This window comes from Conger conger, chromosome 5 (assembly GCF_963514075.1).
Source record: "Conger conger chromosome 5, fConCon1.1, whole genome shotgun sequence".
NCBI lineage: Eukaryota > Metazoa > Chordata > Actinopteri > Anguilliformes > Congridae > Conger > Conger conger.
In genome coordinates, this window is record NC_083764.1 from 59,217,898 (window position 1) to 59,245,066 (window position 27,169).

At 45.1% G+C, this 27,169-nt stretch overlaps 2 protein-coding genes across 2 annotated transcripts; both read right to left on the reverse strand.

Moving 5' to 3' along the window:
- Nucleotides 1-4,186: 4,186 nt before the first annotated feature.
- On the reverse strand, nucleotides 4,187-4,777 carry LOC133128933 (transmembrane protein 275-like). The gene has a single exon (XM_061242741.1). It carries the CDS (start codon nucleotides 4,775-4,777, stop codon nucleotides 4,187-4,189), a length of 591 nt encoding a protein of 196 aa, XP_061098725.1.
- A 9,932-nt stretch (nucleotides 4,778-14,709) lies between these two features.
- On the reverse strand, nucleotides 14,710-25,707 carry kncn (kinocilin). Its single transcript, XM_061242742.1, has 5 exons — nucleotides 25,560-25,707; nucleotides 23,490-23,558; nucleotides 18,951-19,022; nucleotides 17,312-17,402; nucleotides 14,710-14,782 (listed from the first exon to the last, which is right to left on the reverse strand). Exons 1-5 carry the CDS (start codon nucleotides 25,705-25,707, stop codon nucleotides 14,710-14,712), a joined length of 453 nt encoding a protein of 150 aa, XP_061098726.1.
- Nucleotides 25,708-27,169: the final 1,462 nt, after the last annotated feature.

The window sequence follows — 27,169 nt, forward strand, 5'->3', positions numbered from 1 at the left end:
ATCACTGCACCATAGTGTGATACTCGGGGATGGTGTGAATTTGGACTGCGTGTGGATTTTAATGAGCGGGTTTGACGATACGTCGTGCGCGCCTGGTCAGCGCTGTGTGTTTCTAAGCCTCTCAGCGCGTGTCCGTGTGATTGGATACGCATGATAACAGCAGAGGATGCCGGCTCTCGCGAATTCTACACAAACGAACCGCAGGCGTTGATTAGCGGGGATTTAATGGAGTCAAGTTGTCAGTGAAGAAATAATTGCTGTGTTTATAATGTGATAATATTTAACAGTGCGGCTGTCCACACTGAAACTCCAACCCCTCCATTATGCCTTGGTGAGTCATGGTTTCCCATTAGATTCATCACATTAATGCCAATGGACACAAACCCCTTGGAGCATTCACTATCTCCGAGTCTAATGAATGGATTGGCTTTGTTCAGACAGTTTTATGTTTTTATCTTTTAGAGCACAGCTCCAGCCTGTGATTAGGATATATTCAGAGGGTAATGGTTTAAAAAACACAATACAATATCAACTAGCTTGGGCTGATTAAATAGATATTAGATCAGGTCTCACACTGGTTTTATTCAAAACAGTGTTTTACTTCAAAGCAAATATAATGACAGAAATATTCAATATGCCAACTGCATATTCATTAGGTGTCTGTGAGCATGTAGATTACATTTAGAGATATCAGTTAGTTCCAGTACTCAATGTCCTCATTATCCACTGTAAAAAAGAAATCATCCATAACATTCAAAAGAGTTTATTTTCCCGCAAAATCAAAAGCACACAATATTCTCAAATTTTCATAGCTGCGGCTTCCTTAACATAAATCCCACAGACTAAAAATAGACTTTCTGACGAAGACATGGAGCAATATATGTTATTTGAATAGAAACCATGAACACAATGAATAAAAACCGTTACTAAGGGCTCTTACACTGGGCCTCGACCAGTGCTCCTGTAGTGTCATGGAGGCGTGGATTTCGAATAGCCCTCACAAGTGTTCCCTGAGACCTCAGGCAGTAAGGCAGCCCCCTTCCCAAAGACCCCTCTGGCATTCCACATAGATTCACCGTAAACCAGCAGGGGGGACAAATCCAAAAACAAGACCCCCCCCCTCCAAAAAAAAGTGCCCCGACCACATCACGGCACATAGATTTCTGTACTTCTGTCACTGAAAGCTGCCTGGAAATAGAGCACATGAATAGATTTGGTTGGCCTTGTACACGTATTTGCGTCATACATTTTGTTGAAGTTAAATGGCATTTTCCCATCTCTTTGCAGAACACTGTAGATATAAGATTAAAAGCGAAACGACTCGACTTCATCCGGAGAGACATTTGAAGTCTTCCTCCCTCCTTGCAGCAGGCAGAACGTGACACAGTACCTTTCCCGATAACTGACTTCAGAGAAACACTGTTTTGTGCTGACAATAAATAGAAAAATAATAAATAGAAAAATGAAAGAACTTTTAATGCCATTGTAAACCATGACTCTGCTGCTCATAAACCTCCCCTTATTCATTACCTGCAAGTCTACAAATGCAATTCACATCACCAGTAAAATGTTCAGTGTTAAACTCTGATTATTAACTGAGTACATTTTATGTTTATAGGGCAAATTTCACCCCTCTCTCGCATATAAACTCTGCTGTAGTTAAATTAACACTGAGCATAGCATATTTCAGGGTCCACTATTACGAACTTGTTAACCTGGATCTTTACTGGGGACCTCGGGGTTAAACACCAAGGACTATAACTGTAACCATAGCGATAACGACAATCATGTGAGCGTCCGCACTGTAAATAGTGTCTTGGTTATGTCATCTGCCATATTGAACATGACGCCCTGTAAATTCAAACGGATTTTCTTTGGCTGTCAGTGTTTTATCGTTCATGCAGCGGGACATAAATCGCTCTGAAAGCGATCCCAACCACATCGTCCATCACTGTCACTGTCATCGCAGTTGCGGCGTGGACTCCGCTTGCAATTCGAGTTAGAACAAAATATTTACAATTATCGTTATCCAGTAGTTATAGTTATTGGTGCGTACGGGCCTCAACCCTTTGAGGAGTAGGTTTTTCTGGAATGCTTAAAGACGGCGGGTATTTGAACACGCAGCCTTTTGGACATTAGTCCAGCTCTCAGGCTCCGGGCGTGTGTAATAGACTCCAGGCGAGCTGAGTGCACTCATCAGGTCTCGGTAATGGTGTAAATGGAGTTCGTATGTGGGAGGAAGAGAGGCGACAGTCTGCAGATAAACTGAGGGCAGGTCGACCGGCTCCTGCTCCTCCATCACCGCTTCCCTCGCGGTGAGACTAATGGGATTATCTCCAATGAGTCTCAAATGAGATTGAATAACTCTTATCTCTGCCCGTCTTGAGGAGACGTAGTTATTCAATCGGCATCGGGCCGCGGTGACCTGGCACTGTTATATTGTTCGCACCTTTTTAAAGTCCCCCCCCCCGTCGACAATTGCAGCTGAGGGCTGGCTGCAGGTGCCCGGGCATGCGCCCACGCATGCACCCACGCATGCGCCCACGCATGCGCCCACGCATGGGCCATGCGACGTGCTAGCCTGCAGGCCACAGGTGCAGCGCGCATTCGACACACACTGCGAGGGCCTTTACTGAACGCACCACTGGGCATCCCTTATAAGGCTCCATAAGGCCTTTTCCTACATGAAAACCCGCAAACCAGGCAGGTCCCCGCAAACACTGGAGCCTAAGGTTTAACATACCTCATGTTTGCACCTTTTCTGTTTAGAATCGATGGCCGCTCACGTACAAATGGCTTCTATTGGTGGAATTTGATTTCAACTCAAGTCAGTCTTTAGCACAGTAAGGCACCTGATACTCTTTTGCCTGTGAGCTTGAATAATAATAATAAGAATAATTTGTTGTCAAACTAGCCATGTCTCTGGGTCACATCTCAGTGTGACAGTGTACCCTGCAGACAAACATCATCCTACCTGGGCAACGTTACAGCAAATTTTACTTTATCTCTCTGGACCGCCAAACAGATGAACCTGAACCTAGGAATAGGAAGGGTTCCAAAAGGCTCCTCTGCATCTCCATAGATGGAGTCGATCCAAAGAACCCTTTTTTCTGAGAGTGGAGGATACAGTGTGCACAAATTTGGCCAGGCAGAGCAAAAACAGAGGAGCAGTTTACCTCTCAGGGGGACTAAATCTCAGAGGAACTAAATTATCAGTGTACAGTTGCAGTCTCATTAGCTTATTGTATTATGCTGTTAACTAGTCAGAACAGAAGGCCTTCCAGTGTTTGTCATGAACATAAAAATCTTCCAGTGTTTGTCATGAACATAAAAATCTTCCAGTGTTTGTCATGAACACAAAAAATCTTCCAATGTTTGTCATGAACATAAAAATCTTCCAGTGTTTGTCATGAACATAAAAATCTTCCAGTGCAGGTCAGACAGAAAGCTGCAGAAATGTGCTGAAACACGGAAATTACAAGCATGATGGAGAGAAGACAATAAACCCAGAAAGAGTGACATCCATCGGAATCAAAGTCAGTGAAGCACTACATTTCATACGTAATTAAGACAAGTGTGGACCTCCGTATTGTCGGCTATAAACAGTGTAGATTGCAGTATAAACTGCTGGGCTGAGACATAGTTCTTCTTCACTTCTTCTCAACGATGCAAAGCTAAATCTGGATGGATAACAATTCAAAGTACTAGTCCTCACACTCTGACAGGTGACATGACTTTCAGTGTATGATAAACCAAACAGCAGACTAACAGAGGCCCAGCTAACAGGAAACATGTTGCTGTGACGTTGTGACAACACGATAAAAATGCTTTTGCAACAGTCATTTCGCTCAAACTGAAATGGCGGCGCTTGCAAGTCACTGGGTCATGATAGTCATCTCTTCACACGTCTCTTTCACTCCCCTCAAAGCTGTCCATCTTCACTTGTACTACCAACAGATCCTGAGCTCACACTGCTTCTCATTGGCATGTTCCAGAGGCACAGTGAGGAACAAATCCTTCTACTTGAGCCCCTGCAGACCTAGCAGTCCACCGAGCCACGCCCTTGTGCACAAGAAGAAGAAGAAAAAAAAAAACACAAAAATGCTGGTGGCAGATTTTCCCATGAAACACCATAAGTCCAAGAGGCAGGAAGGGGCGGGGCCGGGGGCGGGATGGCAGGCGTCACTCAGCACCCCTCTGCGCTGGGCGGTAGGGGGTCGCGCGGCAGGTTGAGCTTGACGGCCCCGCCCCCGGAGTCGGAGGCGGAGGCGAAGTAGCAGGCGGAGGCGGGGCAGTCGGTCTCCATGGTGAAGAGGTTGGGGGCGAGGCGCGGGGGCTCGTGGGCGGGGCTGGAGGCGCGGGACGAGCTGGGCGAGTTGGTGGGGCTGAGCTGCACGGCGGTGGTGTCCTGCAGGGTGTGCTCGCTGGTCTCGATCTCGAACGCCGTGCCGCTGAGGCGCGACATCCCCATGCCGCCGCCCGACTTGGGCTTGCGGGCGCCGGCGGCGGCCGGCCGGCGGCTGCACACGCAGCACGCGCCGAAGAACGCCAGCGCCACCAGCAGCAGCACGGGCCCGATCACGATGGGCGGGTTGTGGGCGGGCAGCAGCGTGCCGAAGGCGAAGGCGCCCACCAGCGTGATGTTGATGCCCGCCAGCATGATGCAGAGGCCGCAGGCGCAGCACAGCGCCGGAGAGGGCAGGCCCTGAGGCCGCGTCTTCTTCTTCGGGGCCTTCTTGGGCACCGCCGTGCCGGAGCTCTTGTCCGTGAACATCATGGCCGCCGTCCTTCGGAAATGGAGTCGGGGGCCGTCCTTCGGAAATGGAGTCGGGGATCGTCCTTGGGAAATGGAGTCGGGGATCGTCCTTGGGAAATGGAGTCGGGGATCGTCCTTCAGAAATGGAGTCGGGATCGTCCTTCGAGAATGGAGTCGGGATCGTCCTTCGAGAATGGAGTCGGGATCGTCCTTCGAAAATGGAGTCGGGGATCGTCCTTCGGAAATGGAGTCGGGATCGTCCTTCGGAAATGGAGTCGGGGGCCGTCCTTCGGAAATGGAGTCGGTGATCGTCCTTCGGAAATGGAGTAGGGATCGTCCTTCGGAAATGGAGTCGGGATCGTCCTTCGGAAATGGAGTCGGGATCGTCCTTCGGAAATGGAGTCAGGATCGTGCGGCAGGCATGCGCTCCTGGCCGTGACTAATCTCCTGGAAGGGGAACAGAGAGGCCATCTGTACTTCAGCATTTAACAGGTTATGAGGCTGTTCAGAAATAGCGTGACCCAGCCTCCTCTCTCCCTCCTCACCCCCAACCCCCCCGCCCACCGCCCGCTTGCTGCAGAAGCATAAAATAAAAACAAACCAAAAATTATATGACTCGCGAGTCGACGAAACACAGAGCTGACACGCACATCCAAAAAAACTCAGACAGGTGCCAAACTGGAGAAAAAAAAAAAAGGAATGGAAGAGTCTGATGAAGAGCTATTAGGCTTGAAACATGACTTTCAGGTGTTATTCATTTCACAGTATTTGGACGTATCTACAGTGCAGTGTGCAGACTGTGACTAACCAGGCCACTAACCACTTTGCCTGTGAAAATTGTACCGCCTGGCCCCCTTTCATCTGCAGGAAGCTGCAGAATTACAAAGCCTCTCTCATTGATTCACAGGAGCGCGCTGCAGGAGCTTATGAACCCCCCGACACAAACTCACACGAAGACGTGAGCGCAGTTCAGCTGGGCGGCCTTCAGTTATTCCAGGCGAGTGGCGGAGTGCGACGCTCCTGATGGAGCGCTACGCCTTCGGGGCGAGAATCTAAGCAGCAGCATATTGTTGGTGACTGGGGGCTCTGGGACTGAACTGTGAGGAGAAATTGCTCTTTATTTCTCCAGGTGCAGTGGTTAGCCACTCAAATAACAAACTCCCACTGTGGGCACAGCGAGGAGAAAAAGACTAATACAGTGACGGGGCCCTGACAGATGCTTCCATTTCACCATTTACTGAGGGCAGGAAACATGTGAGTGAATTGGAAAGAGTGGCACTCAGTGATGACACCGCTTCGTTCACTTGGATGAAAATGTATAAGAACTATGCAGGCAACCAGCAGGCAGGGAGAGTTTCATGAGTTTGGTTTTATGCAGAACAGTAAATACTGTCTGTGCTTATGGCTAGGGTAGGTGTATATATGGTGTGTATAATAATGCAAATGCGCTCACACACATGCGTGTGTGTATGTGTGTGAGCGCATGTGTGTGTGTGTACTACAAGGTCGATACGGAAGTTTTAGAGAGCTGCATTGTGAACATAATTTCATCTTTCAGACTGACGCATCTCAGGCTTAAAACAACACACAGTAGATTAATGTTGGCATTACAGAAATGAGTTTCCCAGTGAAAGATAGCAATTGTCAGCTTCATACTCGGATGGTCCTCAGTCAAGGAAATGTAGGAGCTGTATCCAGGGTTGTCAATGTTTTTGTGTGTGAATGTATGAACACACGTGTGTGTGTGTGTGTTTGGGGGAGGGGGGATGTATGCCATCCATATGTATGTGTGCGTGGGTGAGTGCCATGCATATGTATGGGGTGGGGGCAGGGGCAGGGGCAGGGGCTGTATCAAGATCTCTTGCAGATAAATCTATGAACAGCTATTTTCTAGAAAACTGCTGGCTAAAAAGGAAGTTGTTAATAACATTTGACCTTAAGTTATAACTTCAGAAACATCCCTGGGCAAGGATATATATACTGCCAGTAATACCTGTTCTAAGCTGTACTATTACTGTCTGTAGGTACAAGACAAGTAAACAAGCAAATTACTGTCTGTAGTATTGCCGCTACACTACATTACAAAGAGGCCCATGCAGTGTAACTAATGCGGTCTGAAGTTTCACCATGTCTGTTTCAGCCTGGCCTGTCTATGTGATACAGCTATGCACAGACACAATGCACGCCAGTAAATACCACAAAGAAGGGTTGCTGCTTCTACAGATGTTAAATCTGAAACAGCGGCACACTCAAAACACAGGCCGGGATGTCAGCATTCTCTGTCTTCTGACACATGCTGGTCTACAGCCAAGGTCATTCCGACTCCACTTCCACAAGAAGAAGGTGGGAGAAAAAATGTACTAATTCAGCCGGCCAAAGTCTCAGGGAAAACAGCGTGTTGAGTCATGGGTAGTGAAAGCTTGCTAGCATGATGTGAGAGAAAACAATTAATACCCACTTAATAGTTATGAAAAGGGAAAGAAAGAAATAATTATAATTTTGCCTGCTAGCTACCTACCATGGGGGGCAGCCGTCAATGTCAGCTATCGCCCTGTGTATGAAGAAGAGGGAAAGGCATGTTGAGACATAAATGGACAGCAGGAGAATGCTCTGACTCTGCTGTTGTGCTCAACGCCATGTCACCCATGGTGTCTCCTCTAATTAAGGATTCGAGAAGACAGGCGAGATAAACCAGAAGCCCAGCTCGCGATTTGGTGTGCGTATAACACAACAGTAATGTCATAATAATTACGCTGTCCAGTCCAATCAAACCACGTATTTTACAAGACAATAAAAGGGGATTTGGTTGTTTCCGCAGCAACGCTCAGCCCCTGTTTTGTTTCAAACGGCCTCTGACTCCTCCCAAATGATAGGGTGCTGGTCTCGCAAACCTTATGGGAACTGACCTTGCCGTACGTACTGTCAGTCCCAGTCATTGTTTTCTGAATATTTATTGTATTTTCAATTATAACATTCTCATAATTTATATAATAAACCTTGTTTTTAGGGGTTTTTTTTATTCAGTGCGCACAATGCAACACGGATGCCACAGAGCATCATCCTATTAAAATAAAATCTGGGAAATCTTCTGGGAAATGTGCGCAACAGTGGATAAAGGGGACCGTATGAAAGCCAGTCATTGTCTGACATGTCTCTGTGTGGGACATGATTTATTGGGGGATAACAGTTGCGAGTTGCGGGTTGCCAGATTGCGGTACACTCTCGACCTGTTCATTTCTAGTCAATAGAAGTCGCCGATCAGACAAGCTGTTTTTTGACCCTAGTTCAGAATGAGTACGTGAAGGTACAGTACAGGAGCATGCTACTATTTGCTATATCTATTTTTTGGGCACAGAAATTAACTGAGAGACATCCTCAAACTCAAACAAAGAGCAAGGCAAGGTAAGAGCATAAAACCAAACCCTAGCAAAATTAGTTCCATTCAGCTACAGTACCTGGACACACGTTGTGTCTCAGTTGCCGTTGGAAAGTAAGTCACAGTCAGCCCCTGTGGTAGTTACTAGTAGTAAACTGATACGATTACTGATGACATTACGATCTTGCAGATTGAATTTTGTCAGTAGAACAGAATAGAGAATACAGAATACGAAGGAATTAGATAAAGGCACACAAAATATCTAATGGATGTCAGGTTTTTTCTTTTCCCTTTACAGAGGGAGTGGAACAGGTCTTGGTGTAGAGGCAGGGTGTCTAAGTTCCGGTGCTGGACACAGGAGTACAGGAGCGGCGCGGTCTACAGCAGGTTTTTTCAATGACTTCCTTCTGGGCGGCAGCTTGTTCTTAATATTTATACATATGGGCCACCAGTTTCCATCCTATTTACATGTTCCTGTTTGATACTTCCGTCTGCATGCTAAACAACTATCAACCGCGCGCTGTGTATAAGCTTCTCTTCACACGTGTTTGAACAGATTCAGTGGGCACCGGGTCTTTTATTGTGATGTTTCACACCCACCCACCAGGGACTGGCCTGTGATTCAGGATCAGCGTGAGGCTAAAAGCTTTGATGGAAGGTGGCGTCCAGCGGGGCCCTGCCCTGAGTGCAGGCAGCTGAGGGGCCTCAGGTGGCCCAAACCTCCCAGGGTCACAGACGGAGGAAGAGCGATGCACTCTTCTGATCTCTTAAGCCGTCGTGCGACCGAGGGTGATGGACGGACAGGCTACGGAGGCATTGCGAGCGATTTCGGATGGCGTTTGTCATCAGCAACCCCAAACGCCTGGCGGCTAAGCCAGAATATACAGTGTATGTACACTCAGTGAGCACTTCATTAGGTATTTATTAGACTGATTGGTCTTCTGCTGCTGTAGCCTATCCACTTAAAAGGGTTGACACGTTGTGTGTTCAGAGATGCTCTTCTGCATACCGCTATTGGTAATTGTGTGGTTATTTGCCTAACTGTCACGTTCCTGTTAGCTTTGACCTCTTTCATTAACATGGCATTTTTGCCTACTGAACAGCCTATTGACACAAATAGACCACATTATCCAACATCGGATAGGGGGGAACACAGTGGAGAACGCAAAAGTGTGCAGTATAAACTTTGTCTTACACGTAGATTTGAATCCATCCGTTCATCTTTTTTTCCGCTCAATAAACGGTTGAAACTATCGGTGTCATGCAACGATGCCGCCAACTATAGATTTTTAACCCGAAAACGCACAAGTTAATTTTTCATTGTGTCGCTTTGATTTGTGCATTCTACGCGCAGCCTCTCAGAATTACGTAAACGCTACGAGTTGTCAACGAAATTTATGGATAGAGCGGGATGTAGAAAGCATACATTTTTCATCCTACCAGGGTGTCTGTGTAATGAAAAATGTGCTTTCTTTGGAAGGTGTAACGCAATTGAAAACCAACAGAGGGTATACATACAGAAAATCTCTGATATCAACTTACCAAAATATATTCCTATAATTCCGGGAAAACCAGTTGTTTGCAGTCTTTGTTCCCCTTAAACACGCGTTTTCCTTATGATTTCCATCTGAACAAGAAACGTTCCAAGAGAGTCACAAGAGGATGGTCACGCTACTTCAACAGGATACTGTCTTTCGATAGCTGAGTTTCCCGATCATACCTATGTATCGTTCACCCATCGCAAAAATAAAAATAAATCATCGAGTAATTTCAAATAATATGATGACTTAAGACTTAAAGCGCCATTTCTTCATTCTTTGTGGGGCATAAGCACCCATTCTAAATACTGGTGAACATACAGCGAATCTTCGAATAGTCCTAAAAGCCGGTATTATTAATTCAGGACTGTTGTCTACCACGTGTATACTTAAACTGTCCCCCGCCTTGATTACTGGCAAACTGATACACGTACATTTATAACACGAAAGACTGGTCATATTTCTCAAAGCGTTCTCCTTTTCCGTTGACTGCTTGAAGGATTAAGCACTCGGAGTTAAACAAAGGCATTATCTTTGAAGAAATGGCACTTTAAAAAAAGCACAACGTTCTTTGAAGGCATCCTAATTGGCACCATATTAAAGGCATTTCTCAGTGCAGCGGTCCTTGATCCAGCCGCTCACTCTCTGGCACATATCGTCCCTCTCAGTTAACATATACGTGCACGCGCACGCGCGCACCCCTTCCCTGTACGACAGCAGTCGCTTGTTGGTTTACACTGGTAAAGGGGGGGCTGCTTCGTCCAATAGTGAACAGCACCTGGTGCTGAAACTTGTGAAGTAGGCTCGTCCCATTCCAGGCGTCGTTCATTGTGTCATTGCATTTATGGAATACGGTTAAAATGTGATAAAATCCCTCTTTGGTCATTTTTTTAATTAGGAGTGTGGCGATAAGATTGCAGTTAATTGGTGAATTGCAGTATTGCAGTGTGAGTGCCATGACAGACTGATGGAGGCTTAGTCAGCTGCATTGTATTCAACAAAATTACGTTTAGCATTTTCCAGAAATTGTGTTAAGTTTTCCCATATCGATATTCATATGGCCTTTACATTATCATATCGCCTAGCAGTTTGAGTCTTTCCATAACTAGCATACCATAAATATGCAATTTTTCAGTTAGTGCGCTAAACCTGCTTCTAGTAAAACCTCAACTGGCTCAAACTGCTTCAGGATTATGACAGTCCGCTCCAACCCCTCCTGCCATCTTCAGCACCGTCTACTAGCACATCAGCAGACCTCTTCAACCCGCCTCCAGGCTGTTACCAGGAACTCACCGACTGTACAGCAAGCAGAGGGCATTTCAATGACAGCAGGACCCACAAGCTGTTACTCTCCCTATAGTAAATGGTAAATGGTAAATGGTTGGCATTTATATAGTGCCTTTATCCAAAGCGCTGTACAATTGATGCTTCTCATTTACCCATTCATACACACACTCACACACCCGACGGCGATTGGCTGCCATGCAAGGCACCGACCAGCTCGTCAGGAGCATTTGGGGGTTCGGTGTCTGGCTCAGGGACGCTTCGACACAGCCCGGGCGGGGGATCGAACTGGCAACCCTCCGACTGCCAGACGTCTGCTCTTACTGCCTGAGCCAATGAGACGACTGCTCTTGCTGCCTGAGCCAATGAGACGACTGCTCTTACTGCCTGAGCCATGTCGCCATGTCCCTTATAGCTGCATCCATGATGTTACTCACAACCCCCCGTAATGCATGTTGAACAGAGAAGGTGGAAAACAGAGATCCGTGGTGCAGGTGAATATTGGGGGGGTGCGTTCTGCTCGCGGGACGAGGGGCTTGCGCAGTAGTGAAGCCGAGTCCTAATTGTCTTCTCATCGGGGAACTCTGGCAGAGGCACTGAGGTGCAGGATGCTCTTGTTCGCTGAAACAGAAGGTGGCTGATGCCTCATTTCCTTTTGTTATCAGGGCAGAGTGTGGGCCTCCAGCAATCACTCGCTGCTTATTGTCTGGTGTGTGTGTGTGTGTGTGTGTGTGTGTGTGCGTGTGTCTGTGTGTGTGTGCGTGTGTGTGTGTATGCGTGTGCATGTGCTTGTGTGTGTGCTTGTGTGTGTGTGTGTGTGTCTGTGTGTGTGTGTGTGTGCGTGTGTGTGTGTGTGCGTGTGTGTGTGTGCGCGTGTGTGTGTGTGTGTGCGTGTGTGTGTGTGTGCGTGTGCATGTGCTTGTGTGTGTGCTTGTGTGTGTGTGTGTCTGTGCGCGTGTGGAGAAGCTATTACTCACTGCCTATTGTTTAGTGTGTGTGCGTGTGTGTGTGTGTGTGTATGTGCGTGTGTGTGTGCTTGTGTGTGTGTGTGTGTGGAGCAGCTATTACTCACTGCCTATTGTTTAGTGTGTGTGCGTGTGTGTGTGTGTGTGTGTGTGTGTCTCTGCGTGTGTGTCTGTGTGTGTGTCTGTGTGTGTGTGTGTATGTGCGCGTGTGTGTGTGTGTGTGTGTATGTGGAGCAGTGTTTCTCCACTGATGATTTTTTGGTGTGAGCGTGTGTGTGTGTGTGTGTGTGTGTGTAGGGGGGCAGTGTGTATAGATGACATTTAAAAGATATTGGATATGCGCTTCTGTTATTTGCCAAAGTGGAAGGTGACACTTTATCAACGGTCACCTACACATGAACACATACATAATCAACTATGTTCCCTCATAAGTATTCATAAATGTGATGCATCTATCTCTGTGTTTACTGGATGTTCCGACATTGCCAAGGTTACATAAATGTATTTCCTCCAATTTTACCTGTGGCCACTTCTCACAGCCTGGGGTGATATTCAGGCCATTTCCAACGTTAAAAGTGCAGGTGGGGCATGATTATTTTTATTTATTATTTTAGTGAATGTTACAGTTTATGTTGCTTACATGGCTGTGAGCCTCTCTCCTTCTCTCTCTGAGATTTTGAAGTTCATACGCATCTTACAATTTAGCATTGACTGCTTATTATGCCCTATGTAGCAATGGATTTTTGGAAGTGTGCTATGTTAAGTAGATTGATTCTTGATCGATATTGATTGATTGGGGGAGGGCTTGCCACGTTCCTACAGAAACTAGCTTGTGTGACTCATACTTAGTATCCGTTTGTGGCAACAGCATGTCCTTCATGGACAGGCGTGCATCATTAGAGCTGACAGTGCGTGTATTCAGATTCTTATTCATGTCGAGACCAGCTAGAAACGCTTCCCATATGAAACGCATCATCTCTGAGACTTCATTATTATGCTGCTGTTGTTGTTATTATTGTTTGTTCTACCACTAAGGACTCTATCCTCGCTCTCTGTTAAGTAGCAACAAACAAAACCTAATTATCTCCGCAAATCTCCCACCAGTTGAGTGTCGAGTGTATGATAAAAGATGATTTGGTACTGAACAAAAACTCCAACCATCTTTGTGTGTACTTTATTTGTGAGAGTACAACCTCAACTTTGACCTTATTTGTAGATTTCTTTGAAGATTTGAGATCACACAGATGTAAACACGCAGTGAGATATGTAGGGACAGGGCCTACCGAAAGGATATTGGTCAAGCCGATTGGATTGCCACAATCAGGTATGAAAGACTTGGTTTTCTGAAGTGGATGCAAATTCAAAAGTTCACATCCAAGAAAGCCATGTCATTCTCTCCTTTCTCCGTCACCTGGAATTGTGATTAGCGAGCATATTATAGTCATGTTTCCCTTGGAAGGACAGGGTGAAAGGGTGCATTTCTTTTCAAGGACATTTCCTCTCTCTCTCTCTTATAAACACACACAACCCACCCCACACATGCACACACAGATAGATAAACACGTCTGCCGAACACTCTCCGTGTTTTGGGTAGAAAACTCCATTCACTCCTCTACTCCATTCAAAAGTAAGAATCATCGTTTATTTACAATAACAAAAGGCATTCATGAATGTACAGACAACCCAAGGGGTCAGCCGTGATGGCTTTACTGTTTTTGTTTGTTGAGGTGCTTTCTAATATTCTGAGGCGGTCTGGAGGGTTATAATGCCTTTTGTTTGTATTTATTATTCTTGCATTTTATGAGGTTGCACCTGTCTTTCACACTAGATGTAAGATCCCATTCTGTATTCTCCTGTATTGTAAGGGTTGCCATGGTAATTCTCAATGACAAATGACATCTTTTGTCTGCCATAGGAACTTCTAAATAAAATAGAGCAGTCTGTAATTATTTGGACAGTGGTACAATTTCTGTTATTTTTGCTCTGTACCCCAGCACATTAGATATGAAATGAATTACTGAATATGTGGTTAAAGTGCAGACTACAACCTTTAATTTGACTGTATATACATCCATATTGGGTGATCCGTGTAGGCAATACATCCGCATTTTAGGGGACCTGTTTTCAGTATTCAGACTAGTCTTCATTCTATGCTTTTTCAAAAATTTCACAATTTCCAGGATATCCAATCTAAATACTCTACGATCTAAATACTCACCAAGTACAACTACCAACTGCTTTGTTTTGAGCTGACCAAAGTGTGGCATAGCTGCTAGCATCTGAGTAACAAAAACCATCAAACGTCTGCAGTGTCTGTAGTAATACTGTGCATAATTTAATTTCACAGGTTTGAGAACAATCTTTTTAACCATAACATTTGCGTATTACAGGAGACATACAGGAGTTTCAGTGGAAAGCTGCTTATCTGGAATAATGTGTGTGCCAATTAATTAAATATTCACGATTAATAGAAAACAAAGCAAGCCTAGGGAAAAGTGTGGGTGTATGTGTGAAGGCATCAACATTATTTTTAAATGGTCAACTGCCGGGTCTTAAATCACAGTCTTAAAAAACACCAAACATATCTAAAAAGAGAATGGGTACAGTCAGCTGTCCTTTACACAAAGTGAAATTCTTATACTCGACGACATGAATAATTACAAGTGGGAAAAAAAAAAAAAGGATACAGTATAAAGGAGCCTCTCAAGCCCTGTACGGTCACACTCTACTCCAAGAGAGGACGCCTCAGATGGCGATTTCACAGCCGCGGCTCAGGGGCAGGAGAGGGGATCACGACACGTCGATATCCGAGGACTGCTTGGGCTTCCGCTGAGCAATGATGTCAGGGACGTCGGAAGAAGGCCTGGGAGCAACAAGGTCGTTTCTCACTTTTCTTTTCTTTTTCTTTCCCACAAAACACAGAAATACCACTTCATTCCTATATTAATTGGTACCTGCACAATAGTTAGAGTTACAGATAGTATATGGTATATATACAGCATACATACATTTCCATTGTGTGCCCCTCCTATGAAGTGTGTCCAATAGCAGAATGCACACAAGTATGAGCCTGTGTTTGTTAGTGTATCCATGTTTTATTTGTCCATATGCTTTGTGCCGTGTGTATATTTTTATCACCATGGAACATGGGCCTTTGTTTGCATACACATGCATGCATGTAAATCTGTGAGTGCACGTGTTTCCATTTTTACGCCATTGCATATTGTTTTAACCCTCAGCGGTTGCATAAAGGCTGGGAGGTCCACGACTACCCTGCAAGAGACGTGAGTGATGCTTGTGAATGAGACAGGCAGTCTCAGTAACCAAGGCAACAGATTTTGGTGGACTTGATTGGATGATGTGAACAGCAGAGTCGGAAGGCAGTTTTCTGGAGTAAATAGTATTCGGTTGATTGTGACCTTGGGGATTAAAGTTTGGACACTACTTACGTTTTGCTGTCAGTTTTATAATACAGCATAGGGAGAGGTAGCCAAGGGGTTCCAGAGCATGAAAGGCATTCGGGATCATGGCAATGGTAGCATTAGCACAACAGGCACACAGACGCATACTGACTGACTGGTGATTCCATTAGCACAACAGGCACACAGACGCATACTGACTGACTGGTGATTCCATTAGCAGCTCTTTGTCAGGAAATCTACAGTACACAGACACAACTACTGCGTGGAATTACAAAAAAATCCGGAAGCATTTCATGTCTATATCCAGCTGCGCTTAGATCTATGTTGGCAAGAAGACGAAAATAGGAGCCAGGATTTTTTTTCTTTTCCTAATTAATTCCAGCACGCTGATCAGTCTCCCCAAGAAGCTCTCCATTCAGCTTTGCAGCTTTGTAGACTACTGGTGCCACATGAACAAGCCTTGAAATGCCTTCTGAACGTGGCTTTCCATCAAATGCCAAATAAAAGCTTGATTAACGTGTACAAATAACTGTGAGCAGTTATTGCTCCAAACTTCAGTAATGTTCATTTTCAGCACTTGGTTGACCTCTAGAAATGCTTGCTTGCACTGCGACAGGCTGTATTCATGCGCACAGGGGGGGGTTGTTGGTAGAGTTGTTCACTTCAGTAACTTCCTTGGGGGTGCATCACATGCTTCTCTGCTTCCCCTGGCTCCCACTGAGAACAATGTATGCTTCCGCTAAAACAAATAGACTTTCAACTGAAACGCCAAATGCCTGGTAATGGACCGATGGACAACTAAGTAAACAATCGTCCCCTTCAAGCTCTGTGTTTATTTTGAGAGGAGGTTATTTTATAGGCATTTCAAGGCTCGTTGGCATGGACCCATTAGACTCCATTGCAAAGCGATCTCGGGGCGAACAAAGCTCCATAAAGAAAGATGTGACAAAATTATCATCGTTACCCATCAGCGCGGTGGAAATAGCGCAGAAAACTGTGTCCAAGTTGGAAAATCATTTAAAAGCGATCCTTTAAAAGCGGAATGAACAGGAGAACGACAACAAGCATTTTCACCGAAGCAGATTGCAATCTAATCATGCCATTAGTTTAATGTACACTCAGGGCCTGAGTGTTGCTAATCGAGGGAGCAGTTGTCGTGCGGATGAAAATGCTATCGAGCCTGATTACATGAATGTTTGTATGCTTGTGGTAATAAAAAAAACAGCAATTGGGCAACGTTACAGAACCACAGCTTGCGTATAGATTATTGGGCTTATAACTCAGTTGATTTCTGCTCTCCCTGGTCTAATCATGTGCACTTATGAGTGTGTGTTTGTGCCTCCGTTAGTCTCCATTCTCAATGTTTCACCTAATCAGTATGTCCGAGCACAGCTGCAGGCTTGCTCAATTGCGCTCGTGTTCAGGACGGTAGCCGCAAGCACCTGCATAATCCAAAATTTATACAGTATTCTCATTTTATCACTGATATATACGAGTACTGCAGTAGAGGCTTGTGTGGAGGCTCTGCAAATGCCCTGGACTACGACCTTCCAGCATCAGAACCGAACAGCGGGCTGAGAATCTTGAGTACGCCGCTAAGCAAGGACGCAAACCAGGAACTAGGACTCCTTCGGCAAACATCCGGCTGTATTAATGTTCAATTCGTGTCTGGGAAAAGCTCTACACTGTTCAGCATCGAGTGACATCGTCATGTGACCTTTCCGGGACCCGCTCTGTTCTTAAAACAAAGCAATCCCATTGGCCAAATTTCCCAACTTTCTTGAGTGATGCTGAGGAACAAACTCTGCATGTAATATCCAAATTAAAACGCATTATCTCCCGTGTTATTCTCTGGGACTGGAGTGTGCACTGCGGCAGTATCTCAACAGACGCTGTTCTTTTTTGTGCATATTGTGCAGTACAGTTGTGAGCCAGCAGGGGGGTGTATGACGGGGCTGCGTGTGTCTCACCCCTCCTCCACAGACGGCTCGGCCGTGGGCATGTCCGGAAGGGCGCCCATTCTGCTCTTGGTGCGCTCCAGGTTCAGCTGGCTCTGTGTGGCTGGAGGTGTGAAACGGCGAAAATGAAACCCTTTTTGGGCGCTTCTCTGTTTTCAAAGTCGCCATTCTAGAACTGCACTGCTTTCAATTGCCGGCAGTGATTGAATGGTAAATGGTCGGCATTTATATAGCGCCTTTATCCAAAGCGCTGTACAATTGATGCTTCTCATTCACCCATTCACACACACACTCGCACACCGACGGCGATTGGCTGCCATGCAAGGCGCCGACCAGCTCGTCAGGAGCATTTGGGGGTTAGGTGTCTTGCTCAGGGACACTTCGACACAGCCCGGGCGGGGGATCGAACCGGCAACCCTCCAACTGCCAGACGACTGCTCTTACTGCCTGAGCCATGTCGCATTATGAATGAATGATTGTGACATCATTCATTAAATAACATTCTAATGTACGGTTCAGAACATTTTAATCACATATTTGCAATATTACACCTCAAAGGAGGTGAAAAATAAATGCATCACACAATGCTCTGGACCTGCTGGTTCAGGGCCTCAGGCCCGGGCAGCTCTGGGGGATGGTGCATAATAACGCTTGTCCATAACTCTGGCCTCCACCCTGCCCAGGTCCACTGCATGCATTAATCTTTCAATTTATGTGCCTCCCTAAAGCCAGTGAAAAGGTCTGTGAATTGCAATAATCCATCATCGCTCTCGATATTTGATTTCGACTCTCAATAAATGCTTTAAAAGAGCATTTCCACCCCGGCAGTGGAACTGGAGGGTGTGACTGCTGTTCTGATTTAATGGACTCCCGCGTCCTCAGCCCACAGATACAGTAGACTTCACTCCTTATTATGTAGCACGCCACAGAGAAGGTGCTTAACCTGGAGGAGCCGTGAACACAGCCAGCCCCTGGTATGTGTCCAGTGTGAGTTCCAGATCTTTCCATAGACATACAGCACACACCCTACTGCTCACGAATATCTGCCCAGTCAACAGCATGATCAATTAACTATAAAAAAAACTGAAGTAGGCCTACGACTCTATAGGCTAAGCAGAATTAGTTTAAAGGTACAATAGGTAAGATCTTTGTGTTAAAACATTGTTACACAACCATTGTGTGACCTTCAGCCTTCCTATCATTGACAAAGGCTCACTGACATGTTGACTCACTTTATAGTTCTTAAATTCAAGTTTCAAAATATGCAGTTGATTAGCCGGCACTCTGTACCAAAATATGGTATTGCTGTACAATAATTCAAGCGTATTGGTTGAAAATTGGTTATAATTTCTGCAGCCAATGGTGTTTCAACGTCAGCGTGTTCACAGAGAAGGGGGAGGGATTAACAGTGTTGTGGTTTGAGCGTGTTCGTTGCTGCAATTTCTCTCTTGACTGTCAGAAGTCTGAAATTGCCTATTGTACCTTTAAGTTCAACAACCACTAAAATTACTTCACCAAGTTGCACTTGTGAGAGAAAATTTTCAAAAATCTTCACATTGAACATCGATCTTGAGATGAAAGTGGAGCTCAAACGTGATTTACTCCAGGACTGTGTACAGGTAAGATATGTACTGCAGTGGGAGCAGCTGACCTTCCCTTCGCAGGGCCTCTGCAGGCAGCTCCATGGTGGGGTTCACGGGCGCGGGGTGGATCCGCAGGTTCCCTGAGGAGCAGAGGAAAGAGGAGCGTGACACACTGGACCAATAACAGCAGAGAGGCGGGTGACCAATCGCGTGCCTCAGCGGGAGTATGCAGGTTTTCCCTCCAATCAATCACTTCACCTGCTCATGTCACTAACCATTATGAGGAAGAATTGTGTTTATTTGCAGTTGGTGTTTGGATACGAGTGTCAAAAACGGATCTAATCAAAATAGCAAAAGCTTCACTGTGTCCGCTGCCACACTTGAACCGTAACTGAAAAATTATTCTTGATACTGTAGCTTTAGAGAAACAATTCATAACTTCTCAGTAAGTCATATATGCAGTCCTATATACACTTCCTGCATTTTCCTACCTAGGTCTATAAAAAATACAGTAGTGTGCAGTGATGATTATACACTTAACACAATGAAGATAAATCAGAAACTAAGTACCATTCAAGTATTTATTTAATGTAACATTGATTCATGTAGATGAAAATAAGTAAACAGATAACAATATATTGTGAAAACAAAAATAATAGTCTCTTTTTGAGAAAAAAAGGCAATATCTAGTGTGGCCACCCTTTGCTTTGCATTTAATCGATCACATATTTTTGTATTTCTACACTCATTTCATATGGTTTGAAGTCATTCCAAAGAGATTCTTTCGATGTTACAACATATTTATTTATCTCGGTATCCAGCGAATCTCAGATTTGCTCAATCGGATTAAGGTCTGGACTTTGAGTGGGCCAAGTCATAACTTTTATGTCACCAGATGATTCTTTTCATCAAGTGACCAACCGGCATCATGAAAGGCTATAATGCGGCTATGAACAATCTCAGAGAGCTCCTTCCATCGTGCCATCATGTTTAACACTGTGACACTGCTCAAAGTTTGTGTTACCTTAAATACTGGAACAACTGACCATCAGAAGTAAGTTAGCAGAATAATGTTGTTTTAAACCAGTTGAAACTCATTTTTAGCATCAACAATCATGGAATGAGCCTTCAAACATGCATTCATGCTATGCAAAAGTAAAATTATGTTTTCAGTGTTTCTGTTTATTAGCCATAGTTTTACCTCAATGTAATTGTGGGAATGTTTTTTTTTTGTTCTCATTGCCTACAATAGTATTGTTCAATACATTTCAATACAATACCAGTAATATATTAGGACGCCTTTTAGACAAACATGGTGGTGCATAATCATCACTGCACACTGTATATTTACTTTACAATATGTTATTTCCACTATTACATAATGCGTCATTATGACAATTAGGAAGTGCAAACAGGATGAGAGGAACCAAGATCAATATGAATAAAGAAAAAATCACCGAAGCAAGGACGGTCACGAAGGCAGTCATTTCAGGTCTGATAGGCCATTTAATGAAGTGTCTTTACAAGGGACCAGGTAAGGAGGGCCGGTGCCCGACCGCAATGTGTTTTTAGTCAATACGCCACCTTTCAGCTGATATAACAGTCCGTATGAACCCACTTCTTTCAGGGGAAAAAATTGTCTGTTTGAATGGTAACAAACAAACCTTTCCACCCTGAGGTCTTACGTGCTTTTCTGCAGCTCTTTGGCAACAGGCAGCGCACAGGCGGAACCGCAAACTGTGTTTTCAGCGGTTGGATGGACCGGTCAGAAGAATGTGTTATGAAAGCTGTCCTCCTTCGGCATCTGTTTGCCCCTCGGAACAACAGCCTCGCGGGACATTTGCATAGTTATCCGGGACCCCGGTCATGCCTTTTTCATGGAAAGGCTGGCTGATTAGAAAGCGGTCACGGAGCCGTGACCGTGAAACCCGACCCAGCTCATCGCCATGGCTCCAGAATAAACCCCCTCAACCCCAAAAGCCGAATCAATTTCCGAGAGCGCTTAAATCTCCACACCACGCTAAACGCTAAAACTAATGCCCTGTGCTAATATTTGCTCTTCTAGGAAAGCGTCCCTGGGAGCACAGAGAAAAATCAGTATTTTTATTTATTTATTTTATAATTTAAATCAATAGTATTAATTGCAGCTCAAGCAGTCTTTTGAGACACTTTTATCTGGATGATAAATATACCATATACCTATTGAAATACGTGACTGATCATTTAAGGATCGGTCGATGTGAGCTGTGTTTCCGCAGATCACAGCTGATAAAATCCAATTATCCAATGCGGAAAAATGAGTATGGTATGGTATGGTATGGAAATGACAGAAAGTTCCCTGGAATAGCAGTTGTGGACAGCTGTGCTGGTTACTATGGGAACACAGTGGGCTGTGCAACTGGAGGACTGGCAGCCTGCAGAGAGTGATCAGGGAACAGTCCCACCAGTGATCTCTCTCTCTCCCCACTCTCCCTCAATCTCTCTCACTCTCTCACTCTCCCTCAATCTCCCTCACTCTCTCACTCTCCCTCAATCTCCCTCACTCTCCCTCACTCTCCATCACTCTCCCTCAATCTCTCTCTCTCTCTCACTCTCCCTCACTCTCTCTCAGTCTCTCAATCTCTCTCTCTCACTCTCCGTCACACTCTCTGTCTCTCAATCTCCCTCAATCTCTCTCTCTCCCTTACTATCTCTATCACTCTCCCTCACTCTCTCACACTCTCTCACTCTCCCTCAATCTCACTCTCCCTCACTCTCTCTAACTCTCTCATTCTCCTTCACTCTCTCCCTCACTCTCCCTAAATCTCTCTCACTCTCTCTCGCTCTCTCTCACTCTCTCGCACTCTCCCTGTAGCTCTCCCTGAATTTCTCTCTCTATCTCTTGCTCTCCCTCACTGTCCCTCCCTCTCACACTCTTTCTCTCATCACTCTCTCCCTCCCTCTCTCTCAATCTCAGCAGCATATATCAAATCTGCTTTGACAGTATATTCCTCATCACTCTTGATTCTTTTCCATTTATTTTCCCTGACATTTACAGATATACACTCAGTGGGCACCTTATTAAGTATTTATTAGACTTATTGGTCTTCCGCAGCCTATCCACTGAGAGGATTGATGCATTTTGCGTTTAGCGATGTGTACATCTTTTTAAAAAGTAACAAAGAATTATCCAAAAGGGTTCCCAAACTTTTGCACAGGGCCCTTTTCCTTTTTTATCAGTAAACAGTAAAAATTAAAATCAAAAGCAATCTTACTTAACCATGTAACATTTACACTTCAGGTTTGCTTCTTGTTCAATATACATTTTAAAAGGCTACCATTTCTGTGGCATTGAAGTTATCTGCAATTAATAGATTGTGTGAATTTACAAATATGAGCGTTATGCTGTACCATGGTCTGAACCAAGATAATGTACAGGCAGGAACTGAGATTAATGTACAGGCAGGAACTCAGACACTATGAAAAACCATGGGGGGAGGTGCCGTGGTGGCGCAACAGGCTAAGATGCGGTGAACTTGTGGTTGCAGTTGCACACCGGGGACCGGGGTTCGATTCCCGGTCCTGCCAAAAGCCAAGTTTGGCCGGCTCATGTGGAGTGCCATGATTGGCTTGCTGCTCCAGAGGGAGGGGCTTGGCAGGGTTAGCTGATCGCCGCACAGTAAAGCACCTCGGGCACCTCAGAATCATGGTCACGAGCATGACACGGGACGGCTGGAAGAAGACGTGTCACTCTCCTCCGGGCCGCTGAGGGACAGAGAGTGGGCGGTGTATCTAACAATAACTCTGATTGGATTAGAGGGGGTTACAATTGGCTACCAAATTGGGAGGAAAAGGGAAAAATCAGAAATAAATGTATTTAAAAAAACAAAAACAAAAACCAGGTGGGTTCGGCTAAGGTGAAGACAGCATGCATGAGTGCAAGACATTATAAGCAAACAGCCGCAGATCAGTTGATTATAAATTTCAACTTGGCAGCAGAACAGGCTTTGATTAAACACAGCGGTGGCCCCATTTTATTTTTTTATTATTTATTTATACTATGATTATTGTGTCTATTTTGTCTTTTAAAACTTTATTTGTTTTGATTTTGTATTGTTAGTAATGTGTTAGCATTGTGTCTATTTTTATGGTATTTGTTTTTCATTGCTGATGCTTAAAAGGTGCTATAGAAATAAAGTTATAATTATTATTATTATTATTATTATTATTATTATTATTATTATTATTATTATTACAACCCACTGTTGTGCCCCACATTTCAGAGCAGTTGAACGCAAAGTTCAAGTTGGCAAGACTTCTCCGAGAAGAGAACTGTGCCAGCCCTAAACTCGACGGTGTTTATTATTTATTTGGACATAGTAGAATAATAGAATAGTGAAATAATAATTTAAGTTTATCAAAAACAAAGACGTCCACCTGGACCTGTGCCACTTTTGCCTGATTCCAATTCCAAACCAATTCTGTGTCGCTGAAAACTTTCCTCTGGTTTATTTGAAATGAAACGTGGTCCTGAAATGAAACGTGGTCCTGAAATGAAACGTGGTCCTGAAATGAAACGTGGTCCGTGAAATGAAACGTGGTCCTGAAATGAAACGTGGGAGTCTTACCTAGAGTGGGCAGGAAGTGGTGGAAGTTGAGCCAGGTTTGTATGAAGGGGTAGACCGAGATGACGAGACCTGAGGCACACGGGAAGGGGAACAGCACTGTCTTTATCACGGCATAATGACTGTGAGTCATACGCAGAGGAAAATGCCTTTTTATGAACCACAATGGAAATGATGGGACAAGATAAACTTAATATAATCACAGACATGACTCATGAATAATTATTCTAAATGACTGGCTCACAAATTGAAAGGTGATGTAATGATCCATGTGTAGGCCTATTACATAATTTGATGTTCTATCAAAATTAGACATAATTCTGCTGTTGTTATGTCCTAAAGTCAGTTCCGTTTGACCTTGTGCCTCGCATTGCTGGTCAGAATTTAGGCACATGACAGACAGCTGCAGTCAAGATGAAATCCAGAAGAATTCTTTCTTTTGAGGAACATCTAAATCAGGGGTGTCAAACTCCAGTCCTGGAGGGCCGCAGTGTCTGCTGGTTTTTGATATACATAAATGATGAATCTAAGTCTTTCTTTGGCTAAAGTGTCCACACACCTTGCTCTTAATAGGCTGCTAATTGAAAGGAAACCACAAATACCCGCAGACACTCCAGGACTGGAGTTTGACACCCCGGGTCTAAATGATGCACAAGACCTTATTCACCTTCTTCTCCATTGCGTCTGCCAGCCTGAGTAAAATGGCTTAACTGCTGCAGTGCAGACATCCATGGTCAGGGAGAGACTCTGCTACATACTCAGGGTCCTTTGCCTTCAGCCTTCATCGTCATCATCAATTCATCATGTACCTCTTATAAAGGTGTGTGAATATGGGCAAGCAATACTACTGTGAAGCAATATATATGAAGCAATGAGATAAAACCATTTCCGAGATAAAAAAACTACTCTACTCATGGCAACAGGAAAGCGTAGCTAGCTTTTTAATATATGAATTTGGAAATGGAGTACAGTTACTGTGACATAATCTGAGCCAAAATGTGGAAGTTCCATTATATTACATTAATGGCATTTGGCAGACACTCTTACCCAGAGCGATGTACCGTTGATTAGACAGGAGACAATCCTCCCCTGGAGCAATGCAGGGTTATAAGGGCCTTGCTCAAGGGCACAGGGACCCAATGGCCTTGCGGATCTTATCGTGGCTACAGCGTGGATCGGACCACTGACCTTTGCACGTCCTAGTCACGTACCTTAACCACTACGCCACAGGCCGCCCTGCTCAGCTGTCTCCATCCTGACGTGATGGCCCCTCAGGTGGCACTGCGCCAGGGGTTTCCCATTAAAAACGACTCTATTACAAACATCGCCTGTACTGTGGGGCGACTTGACTCTCATCTCCAGATCAGAAAACTGTAGCGTATCGTGTGTTGACCCTCGCAGGCCTTGTCTACATTACCTGCGACTTGTCACAGGCATCTAGAGATTACACGCCTGGATCAAATGATCCACGAGCTTGTAACGTAGCCGGATGGAAAATGGCACGGCCTGCTGAGCTGCCATTCGGACAACCTCTCGACACAAATCCACACGCCGCCGCGGGGCTCTTTCTCCTCAAACGCCGACCGCTCTCGCGAAAAACGACCCGCGCACAGAACGCCGCATGCGGCGTGGACGAAAGGTCTCCAACTCCGCCGCCTCGCGCAAACAACAGCAAAAAATATTACATTTAGACTTTGCAGAAAAACACGAGGAAAAAAATGTCTTTGCAGGTTTTTCAGCGTGGTAATATAGTACAAAATACACACAATACATGCATAAATTATAATATGTTCTAAAACTGGAAGCATCCATGTTGGTGCTGCATTAGTGCCTACACTCTCAGAAATACAAAATTCAAAAGGTACAAATGCTAGTCGCTGGGGCAGCACTCGATAGGTACATATCATTGTACCCCTAGCCAGCAATATATAATTCATGTGTGCCTTTTATGCTTGGAATACTAATTTGTACCCAAAGAGAGCATTACTGTACTTTCAGGGTACACTTTTCTGAGATTGCCTAAGCGGGCAGAGTTAACAGGGACACAGGGCGTCCGGATTCTGGAGTACTCACCCAGGCCTCCAGCCCCTAGGAAGATGCCCCCCACGGCGTCCGCATCACAGTCGTTGAACACCCCGATGATGATGCACCCCGCCACGATGCTGACCAGAGCGGAGACCACCCGCAGCCCGTGGAACTCCCCGGCGCTGACAGGGTTCATCCGGCAGGACCCGGCGCCTCCCCCGTCCCCCTCCTGCGCCCAAGACCCTCAGCCGCGCACCCGGGAACCCCGACTTCACCAGACTCCAGACCCCCCTCTCCACCAGCACAGGGGACTCAAACTCTCGCTGTCCGAAACACGCTCGCCGTCTCCTCAAGGCTCCTCATGAATCTTTGAAGACGCAGATCCGCTTTCCCCGCTAAAGAAACCGCACAGGGGCAGACCCGCAGTCAGATGCCAATCTACCTCCATTCTCTGAGGCACAATGGCAGGGATTATGCACAAGACAGACCACTGGTCATCGTGAATGAAGGTACTTTCATAAGCAACAATATTGATGAAACCACTTGGTCAACTCAGGCAATGCTACGTACATTTTGATCTGCGGTTGGCTACAGTCTATGAAAGGCTGAAATGTCTGCCTCTGCTCACGAGTTAATATCAGAAGTATGGCTTTGACAGGTGAACCCTGGGGATTAACCCCTGTGTACTCCCCTTGTCCTCAGGGTCCAAAATGACCCGCCTTCACTAAATGCCAGAAATAAAGTAGCTTAATTGAACTTTAAACCCCAAATCTATTTTGCATGAAAAAACAACCTGTCACACAACCTCCTCACAAACTTTGTCATCAAATTTAAAGATCATTTTGGGGGTTTTCTCTGCTGTTAAACATAGTGGCGGGTCATTTTTGACCCTAAAGACAACACTAGGGTGAAGAGCGAGGCCATGAGGGCAAGGAGCATATGCCTGCCAGCTGAGATCTTTAGCCTGGGGCATGGAGCTGCCAGCTGGGCACAGTGCCACTCAGGCTACGACAGGGAGATGGCTCTTTTCACTAACGGGACCGGGAGATCAACGTGAAATCTGACTCAGCGATCCCGTCTCGCTCAACACTATCCCGCAAAGTGCAGTGAGGAGAGATCAAATTAGGAGTTCACCTACTTTACCCATCGCGATACATTTATGTCAACGGTCTCCATTAGTTGATCATTCTAAAGTGTCTATGTAGGCAGTCCAGGGAAGCAATGATAAAGACCGAGCTATGATAATAATCACCGTTTTGTTTTCTAGACTTTGAGATGCATGAGTTGCTTGTCCACCAGGCATTCTTACAGGGGTCCCTCATTGAAGTTTCTGCCTCGTATTCAGTCACAGAAAATATACCACACGCAAATAAACACGCAATATATTATGAAAATATTGCCACATAAAAATGTGTGCAAATATACAGGGTATTGCCTTTTTCGATTGACTTACAGTTGATTAGACTAAAGAGGGGCTAATCCACCCAGGAGAAATGTGGGGTTTAAGGGCTTTGCTCAAAGGCCCAACAGAGGCACAGATCTTACTGTGGCTACACTGGGGCTTGAACCACCAACCATCCAGTTCCCAGTCAAGCTGCCTCCAGCCTAATCCATAAATACATAATCTTTAAATGATGTATTTAGTACATAATCATGTT

What these genes read in the sequence shown, in the direction of transcription:
- LOC133128933 (XM_061242741.1), bottom strand. Translation starts at nt 4,777, where the DNA reads ATGATGTTCACGGACAAGAGCTCCGGCACGGCGGTGCCCAAGAAGGCC.
- kncn (XM_061242742.1), bottom strand. Translation starts at nt 25,707, where the DNA reads ATGAACCCTGTCAGCGCCGGGGAGTTCCACGGGCTGCGGGTGGTCTCC. An exon ending in CCTAGGGGCTGGAGGCCTGG is followed by an intron (nt 23,559 to 25,559) that starts GTGAGTACTCCA and finishes CGTGTGCCTCAG; the next exon opens with GTCTCGTCATCTCGGTCTAC. An exon ending in GAGCCGTCTGTGGAGGAGGG is followed by an intron (nt 14,783 to 17,311) that starts GTGAGACACACG and finishes TGTTGCTCCCAG; the next exon opens with GCCTTCTTCCGACGTCCCTG.